At 43.1% G+C, this 9,693-nt stretch overlaps 1 protein-coding gene across 1 annotated transcript in view; it reads left to right on the top strand.

Moving 5' to 3' along the window:
* LOC104963186 (partitioning defective 3 homolog) overlaps positions 1–8,593 on the top strand; it is a 9,081-nt gene extending 488 nt beyond the window's left edge. Inside the window, exon 2 of the mRNA XM_010791748.1 lies at positions 5,087–8,593. Within this exon, the coding sequence (XP_010790050.1) occupies positions 5,087–5,483 (397 nt within the window). The 3' untranslated portion in view covers positions 5,484–8,593. The remainder of the gene's footprint in view (positions 1–5,086) is intronic.
* Positions 8,594–9,693: the final 1,100 nt, after the last annotated feature.

Below are 9,693 nucleotides of genomic sequence, written 5' to 3'. Positions count from 1 at the left end.
GTTTCTCGAAATGTTGGCTTTTTTCTGAAATCTAAAAATTCTGACTTTCTCTCAAAATCTCAAAATTATGACTCACTCTCAAAATCATGACTTTCTCTCAAAATTATGACTTGTTCTAAAATATCTAAAAATTATGACTTTTTCTCAAATTTCGGACTTTCTCTCAAAATTATGACTTTTTCTAAAAATTGACAATTTCTCAAATTTGGACTTTTTCTCAAAAATTGGACTTTTTNTAATAATCACTCGTCACCGGCTTGAGCTTGAATATTCAGGGTCCATGTATTTATTATCCTCTCAAGAATGGAAGGAGTCATCACATACAGAGCATTTGGTAAAACTAGTTCCTGAACAGTGTCCTTCACATGCTGATATACAACAGTGTAATGTACAAAATACTGAGTTTTTTCATGAAATGTTGGCTTTTCTCTCAAAATCTCAAAATTCTGACTTTCTCAAAAAATTCTGACTTTTTCTCAAAATATCAAAATATTCTGACTTTCTCTAAAAATTCTGACTCGTTTTAAAAAATCAAAAAATTCTGACTTCTAAAAAATCTGAAAATTCTGACTTTTTCTCAAAATTCTGACTTTCTCTAAAAATTTGGACTTTCTCTCAAAATTCTGACTTTTTCTCAAAATTCTAACTTTCTCTAAAAATTTGGACTTTCTCTCAAAATCTCAAAATTCTGACTTTTTCTGAATACTTAAAAATGCTAATAATCACTCGTTACCGGCTTGAGCTTGAATCTCAGGATCCATGTATCTGTGATCCTCTCCAGAATGGAAGGAGTCATCACATACAGAGCATCAACTAGTTCCTGAACAGTGTCCTTCACATGCTGATATCCAAGAGAGGGAGTTCCACAGTCACAAGATGGAGGAATAGAAAGCAGTATTCAATGTTTACTTCAGATTAGCTCCACGTCAGAAATGATCATGCTTGTCATATGTCTCTCTCCATAGAGGCTGAATCATCATGTTAATCACATAGCTATCATATGCCTCAACCAGTCCTGATGCTCTTCTAGGTAATCACACATCCTGTCATGTTCACAGCTACAGTTGGGATACCTTTGTTATCATGTGGACTCTCATATTGGAAGAGGACATTCAGTATTTTCCCAACATGTTTGTTTCTGTCTGTCTTACAATCAATATGTGTTGCTATAGGAGATATGTGTGTTCTCGTGTTCCTGCTGTCTAATGTAAGATGTGTCCAGGAGGTTGTGACTGTGTTTGTATCTATTTTAGATCTGTGATTTAACGTAATGTATCTCGAGAAGTGATTGGTGTGTACGCTCACGCCTGTGCACGCCTGTCTGATTATGTCACATTCACTGTGGCTTATTACAGTCATGAGAGCAGATTATATACGAGTAAAAAAGAGGGTCACAGGTGGTCAATTTCAAACCACACACCTATACACACACACACACACACACACACACACACACAGCCACGGATCATGTTACCCTCTCACACAGATATGACATGATTGCTTTCCTCTCCCTTAATGTAATTCCCTTTGATCTGCGTGATATGACTGCCTGTTGTTCCAGGAAGTAAGTGTGTGTGTGTGTGTGTGTGTGTGTGTGTGTGTGTGTGTGTGTGTGTGTGTGTGTGTGTGTGTGGGGACTTATTGGAGATATGGGGACATTTTGGATAATGAACATATGGCTTAGATTATGCCTCAAAGTCTATTATGTTTCGTCGGTTATGTTTAGATGTGAACTATTTTACTTCCAGAGTGAACCTTTGATGAACCTTTCAAAGACAATAGACAACACCTGGCTCTACATGATCTGACACCCNGCTTGTCCCGTTATTACCCGTCCCCTTGTGTGTTATGAAGGTTTCTCTGCATGTAAACGGTCTGCAGAGTCACAAACCCTCAAAGTACACCCTGTAGCGAGTACAACTCTAACACAGAGAAGACCTGTCTATGCTGCCCCAGAACGCCTCGTTGGACATTTCTCTTTTTCCATTTGCTTCTTCCGGGAACCAAAATGGACCAATCCGCGGAGCCCCTCACACACCAAGACCTTTAGCTTAAATGTTCAACTAACAGGGAGTCCCATTGACTTGCATAGAGCTCCCTGGTTGGTAACAGACGAGTTGGGATGGCGGAGAAATGCTCTCCGCAGCAGACCCCTACTCACAGCGTAACAAACCTTTTTCTTACTCAATATCAAACCACACTTATTGTTTTTACTTCGGCTGTGAGTGTTTGTGTGTGCTCGGGATGAGTTTCGCGCTGTATCGCCGACCCGGAAACCACACCAGTAAGCCATGATCATTGAACAGCGAGCCTTGCAACGTCCCGACCAATCAGCGCGCAGCGGGATCACAGGGAGGGGGGGAGGCGGAGCTCCAACAAGCCGTTTAGGACAGAGAGTGAATACACATTTATATTGTGCAATTTTCCAAACTCACATTGGTTTCCCATACATGAGAAACCAATGTGAGTTTGGAACATTGTAAATCTATTCTAGTCGACCTCAACAATGGAAATATGATCAGTAGAAATGGCGATGACACGGGACCTTTAAAGCATGAAAACATGGCACAGCAGAGGCACTAAATACTAATATGAACCTGAAAATGAGCATAAAAGGGCCCCTTTAAGGCACACTTGTTTTCCTCAGGGTCCAGAAGAAGATATATTTTGTATTATTCAGTCAGTTCAGGAAGGAACTGTCCAGGGGGAAATGTTAATCAAAGTTATTATGTTTCCCTAAGCCGTCAGTAATTACTCTTTGAAATCCTCAAACACCCGCCATAGTCAAACCAAGCAGACGTGTCCTGGTGCACGCTCATCAACTTGCACTCACAATACATACAACATTAGAAACTGTATCTACTATGACTTCACCATCTTACTCCTAAGCCTCTGTTATCGACGCAAATCCCTTCCTTGATAAATATTGCAGGCGGCTTTGCTGAAAGATTAATGAACTCCAGTCTCGCTCCAACGGTCAGAAGCAACATCCTGTGGCCACGTTCCTTCACTCTGCCGCTAATTCCATTAAGAGACTGTTCTGTTTGGATAACCCCCGCTGTACTATCTTGAGAACACTAACTATTGTTTGACGTAGAGCATACCATTGAGTGAAATCAGAGACATAGAGTAAATATGGCGTTTAGCGGATCACAGGCTTGATGGGATTCATATGTTGTTCATGCAAGGCGGTGTTCTTCATGAGTGGATTGTGAATGGAGACGTGATTTATGGCTTTAACATTCTTTAAAAACAGGTTTCATTTTTAGATAAAGGTCAGTTTCCTTCTGGGTGAGACCCTTCTCCTAAACAGGGAGCTGAGTGAATATAAACCACTGCCATTCAAAACAATGACGGCCGGATGAAGGGCCTTCAGATCCATCACCGACGAGCACCATTGATCTCAGAGCCAAAGCGATGTCACTATGGCGACCAGAGGTTGACTTCAACAGCTGCAGTGGCATTTGCTCTCACATGCATGTCACAACCACATGTCTCTATGCCCCGCTCTGCAACCTCTCACAAAGTCTCCCTTTTCCCCCTCAATCTCACTCTGTCACCTTTCCCCCCTTTCTGTTTTATCATCCGTCATGCTTCACAGTGTGCATGTAAAGAATACAGAGCCGTGTACATCTTTCTGCATTTAACACACATGTACATGCTCCCCCCCTTGGCACGGCATCAGACAGAGGGAGTGATCTGGTTTGCATTTCTCAGCAGGGAGGCACACCAGCTTTGGCCTCTTTGTCAACATATGAAATGAAATCAGATGCCGAGGACGCCTGTCTCTGAAAATTGGAATCAGTCAACCGTGTGGAAGAATAAACCTGGGCTATATTCTCCTATCTCACCGATCGGGGAGCGTATCCATTCCCAATTGCATTCAATTTCAGTTGAATAAAAACAAAGGCATTTTATATTCTCATTAAGGGTTTTTCTTTCTCTCCTTCCTACTCAAATCCAAACACAACAATGATACGATTTCTTCACAGCTGGCTGATAAACCTGCTAATTATGCATGGCTCCGAGTCAAAAGCCAATTGATGTTTTCGTGTGTCTTCCTCCTCTCTCGCTGCTCTCCTTTTGCCATGCCCTCGAGATGAATGGGTGGAGCTGTGGGGCTTTGGACACTCATGCATATCGTATGGACTCACACACACTTACAAACTACTACACACTTAATACACAAAGGCAGCGCTGCCACAAAGAGGCTAGCCAAGCAGAAATGAGAGGTGATGTCACACATCTGCAGGGCAGGTCCTCTGAAGCATAACAACCAACCGTGCCTTTAAGACAAGTGTCAGCCGTCACATATCGAATTCTATACCCAATCCAAAGTGGACAAGATGGTCGCCTCATTTATCCACCTGCGGAGGGCCTGCAGTTACTATCTGTCAGATCCCATGGCTGTTTCCGTCTGTCTCGAAATGGAGCTAATGGGCTGGAAGGGGACTTTGACATGGTTAGCTATCCCTGTCTCTTTTTACCGTGGGCTGATACTTGCCCAGAGGCGCTTTGTGAGGCTGTAATGGTGTCTTACTTGTATTAAATGTGATACTTGGCTACCATATGGCTGACAGTATAATCACGTTTCAGCAGAAATACAAAAACAAAGGCTTATCCCAAGAGGTAATGGTCTTTAAACTAATATTTTTGTTGGTGGTGAGATTGTTCCTACCACACCGGAGGACAATATGTGGCTAAGAGGGTTTAAAACGGTTGAACAAGCTCTCCATTGATATAAGGACAGCAGGAAGGCTACACATTTCCCGTCACAGACTGAAAACGCACTTGTACCATGGCCATTAAACCCAACACACATTTAAAAAAATATGTGCGCATAAAGGGTTTAGCCCATTTGAAAAAAAGCAAATATGCCTACATGTACATGTTTCTTAATGTTCTAAGTTGGTATCTTTATGGTTGATTGCATTAATTGTTACTTGCGTTGGATGAGTGTTGGCTTAATGAAATGTAAGCGTCTTCACTACACACTGGCCCGTGTTAGGGTTAGGGTTAGGGGTTCAAGGAGTCATATAACACCGAATCTGACATGTTCCTCTCTTGTTCCCTCTTTCCACACCAGGCAACCCAGGAAGAACCCCAGCACCGTCTCCCAGGACTCGTGGGACAAAGCCTACCCTCCTGGCGAAGTCTTCCAGACGGCAAAGGACAACCCACGGTACTCGAGCTACCAGGGATCCAGGAACGGCTACCCTGGGGGGGGTGGCGTCAACGCACGCGTCCTTCTGGAGGCCCAGGAGCTCCTGAGGCAGGAACAGAGGCGGCGAGAGCAGGAAGCCAAAGGGAAGTTAATGCAGGAGAGCATCGTTAGCAGCAGCTATGAAGGATACCCCTCAGCACACCTGAAGGACCCAGCCTCCCCCAAGGGCCCGTACCGCCATGATGTGCCGCCCTCACCTTCGCAGTTAGCAAGGCTTAATAGAATCGGTTCAGAAAAAGGAAGGCTTTTTTATTCTTGAGGAGTATTCTTGGACTAATGGACGAAATGCTGATCAGAGAACTTGCTACAGGAGCTAAGGGGATTACCTTGAAGGAACAGCAGCTACAAAAAGGGACAACCTAGAGGTCTTATAGCCTAGCGATGATCTTAGAGGTAAACAGATGTGTGCTCAGTATGTGGGTGTTCGTGTTAAATCCCTCACTGTGCCGATGACCTAAACCCGTCAGTCAGTCAGTCAGCCTCCTACAGACGCTCAGTGCCTTCTCTGCATTCACAAACACAATGCATGTTCACATTTGTCCAGGACTCTGATTCATCGAGGTCTGGCAGCACCGTGTTCTGACAATCAAATGGGCAGACAGGCGAGGGAGTGGGCGTTCTTCTGAGCCCATGGCGAGGCGTTACCTTCTGTGGGTTTATGTGTGGGCATGTGACAACTTACATGTTTCACCATCAAGAACGTGCGTCGTGGCTTTTCAAAGCGTCCCGTGGACGACTCGTCCCGTCGGTCACAAATCACGTTCCATTCATTTCTTTTAACGCTCAACCCGCACCGATACTTGTCCTCCGCATTCTGTTTGCTCGACTCCTCAGCGATCGAGCATCTCTCACTCGAGTGCTCCCCGGGGAGAAGAGGAAACAAGGCAAAGTGTATGAAAAAAGGAGGGCACAGTATGTGTGTGTGTGTTATTAATAAAAAGCCCCCCTCATAAATGATTCATACCGTGTGTTATCTCCGTGGAGGAGACCCAGGCTGAGGGTAGACAGCTCTGATCCTCTGCCTGGCCCCCCTGCTCCGCTCTGGGCTTGCTTGCTGGCCCGCCTGCCTCTCTGTCTGGATCTCTGGCTTGCTTTCCTCCTCTTGTCGCCTTTCGGTTTGTTACCTTTCTTTCTTCTACCACCTCAACACCCCCACCTTTATCCTCCTCTCCTCTTTCGCTCATTCCCCACCTTCCTCTCATATCACCCGTCCCCTCCCCCTCCCTCCCACCACCCTCCTCCTCCTCCTCCCCCCTCCTCCCCACGTCTCCCGAGTCAGGCTCTGCACTGAATTTTTCATCACAAGCCACCTGCTGCCTGCCAGAGCCAGCGAGCGCTGCCACCAGAGGAACCGACAGAGGGCCCGGCTTCTGACATAAAGGGAGGAATAAAAGCAGCAGCAAAAAAAAGAAATCCAGAATAAAGATGGGTAGCGAGACAATAAGCCTGCCAGTGTGAGATTAGCTGGAGCTTATCTCCTGTTTTTTAACAAAAGGGTAGTGAAATTGTCCTCAGGAGTTAATTGCGTTCAATTGCTGTAATTGCTTTCTGTATTTTTACCTTTTTAAGCATTTAGCCGACACTCTTCTCCCAAAAATTACTAGAACTGCTTTCTTCCAGACATTTTAAAAGAAAGAAAGAGAGGCAATAAAGATTAGAATCCTACCTATGTTTTTTTTCGCCGCGTGTCAACCTAAAACCGAGGTTTAGTAACTTAATCGAAGGGCTAATTAGCCCGCCAGAACATTGCTAGCAGTCACAATAGCTCTCTGAATTGGCTAGCTTGCTAACTGTCAGTCAGCGGTCAGTTACCTTTGTCACTGACAGCACAGTAGGCTCTCACTGCTAAATAAGTATTTGGATGCATCAACTTCTGTGTAGTTATCATTCCTATTTTGTGGAGCAGTTGATGCTACAGAGAGTTGTACAAAAATCACAGCCAGGTAGCATAATTAGCTTCCTCCTTTTAAAAAGAATTGCGTGGTAATAGCTCAACCTGCGGTGCCAAAGTTTCACACAGATTTAATTGCCTGGAAGATTTGATAAATGCTGTCTTGACTGGGCCTAAAACAGGACACTTCTAAGAGACAATGCTATGTTTGGAATCTGCTTTATGCTATGAGGACCACAAATGAAATGTTAACTAACCTCCACTTTAATAGGGTCGAGACAATCTAAAAAAAAAATTGAAAAACGATCTGAATTTCTGTTCTTTGGGTTAAACCAGTTACTTTTTAATTCTGATTCACGCTAGCCCACTGTGTGCTGTAGTTTGAATTCAGAAAAAAAAAACATGGGAATTGATGACACACGCTTTAAAATCCCTGCCACCATCCCACCACTTTAATTGTTGCAGTAGGTGGCAACCGATTCTCTGAGTCTGAACCTTCCCCGCATTGAAGTCCCTAATGTTTGTGACATTATTCTCTCTGCCTGTGAGCAGACAAATGAGATCGAGCTGAGGTGAAACTTAAAACAAAAGGGAAATACAAAACAAAAAAAAGACGGCCATCATCAAGCTGTGGGAAACAAACAGGCGGTGTCTAATTGCCCTTCACTCCTACACTCCCTATGCAGAGCGAAGCCGCATGACATGCATTATCTCCTATTGGTTAATGAAGCCCCTTGCTGGGAAAGCTACAGGGCTGAGTAGGGGTACTAAATGAAAGTAAGAAGATGAAGAACAAATTACCTTAATGGCATTTTCCGGTGTTTAAACCTGTATTTTAACCCGAGGAAAGTTATAAGCTAAACTAACAAATCCTTTCTGCATATGTATGTTTTTAGGTAAGATGACACGAACGCAATATGGGGCTGATGAAAACTGTAACCAAATAATAAAAGCAGTGTAGTTGAGGGTAAAACATATCTCCACTCAGAAAAAGTGCTGTGAACACTCGGGGCGTCTCGATGGCAGAAGCACCTTTCGAAGGATTTTTTGCTCAAAACGTCACAAACCACGGGGCGTGATATCGATAAGTGCCTGATATATATCACGATATTTTACACAAAGAGGGACACGATGTGATTTGTTTGTCAGTGACACTACAGTGTGATTTTTAGACATTTTTAATATCATATGATAATGTGTCATTCGATGGGGTACTCCTTCCTGAAGCTTTTTTTTTTATTTTATGTACGAGAGCCAACACTTTAGGAGCGGTTATCAGTGTATTTGTATCCCGTTTGACATTGCCTTCAACCATGCTGTAACATGACGTGTTTTAAAGTATAAAAAGAAAATGGACGCTGATGATGTGCAATTGTTTTTGCGAACTTTTACATGATATATTATGAAATGTATGCAGCCACTTTTTTCCTGTACATATCAAATTTAGAATAAAACGGAAGGCTGTTCCATCCTGTTTACAACTTGTGTCTGTTTACTTTTTCTTTCCTCAACCCTGGCTTTAAACCCGCATCAAACAATGGTTTAATTAAGCAGAAGAGAGTCTGACAAATGTCATATCTGTCAGGTCTGGCAGCTGATGTCTTCTTCTGAGTCCAACAGGGGTTCATGGACACAAAAAATATGATAAATGACATGAAACCACATTAAGCTGTGGCACAATCGTAACTGGCTTTTCTGCAACAACCTGTGTGAGTGATCTGTTAAACACACCGAGGTAATCTCCCTGAACATCACTGTTTCCTGTTATTAAGTCCAGCTTTGTTCCCATTGTCCCTCACAGCGGATCTGCTGAGCCGCTCACTGCTACTGTTTTTGTTCAGAGGGGTCAAAGGTGACAGCCTAACCAAACACCATTAATGCATTAAAGCCTACCGGTGTTGGAAGAAACTGATCTGATGACAAGAAGTAGACTCGGAGAAATCCCTTTGGCACATCTTGACTTTTTATCCGTTATTGACTTTGTAGTATTTGAATAAGAGAGATAACTTTAGAGAGGGTTGTGCAGTCAGAAAACTGTGTCATCATGCCTCGGACAGATTCGACCATCGGAGCTTTTGCTTAAGTTGCACTGAGGAAACACACCGGGGTTTGCATTAGTGAGGCTGGTTGGCACTCACAGGCGGGGATATACAGGATGTCTTTCCACTGTTTTGATCCTCTTTACATTGGAATTCAAATTCTGCTAAAATGTGGAACATACATAGTGCCCCTTTACTTTACTAAATGTCAGTTTGTGAATCTGAGCTTCATCTCGTAAGTCTATTAGAATGATTCTTTGATGCTGTTGTTGCCCAAAAGCACAGTTACATGAATAAAGTTTGACTAGGGCCTTTGTTGTTCTACTATGTCTTCTTAACAGAGTAAATTGTCTTGGATTTTGTTTTTGCATATTGAAGAGTCTTTGTGTCAACAGTGACATTTAAAATCTTAAATCCAAAACATAAAGGACATTTCAAACATACTTATTTTCTGTAATGAGATACATGATCCTTTACTAAACTTATATTAGTAGTTGGGTTTTTGTCTTGATTTATGTCATAAGCAACGCTAACCATGT

Source organism: Notothenia coriiceps, unplaced genomic scaffold, assembly GCF_000735185.1.
Source record: "Notothenia coriiceps isolate Sejong01 unplaced genomic scaffold, NC01 NC01_scaffold00035761, whole genome shotgun sequence".
NCBI classification, from domain to species: domain Eukaryota; kingdom Metazoa; phylum Chordata; class Actinopteri; order Perciformes; family Nototheniidae; genus Notothenia; species Notothenia coriiceps.
The sequence above is the reverse complement of the archived record's forward strand: the minus strand, read 5'-3'. Positions and strand labels throughout refer to the sequence as shown.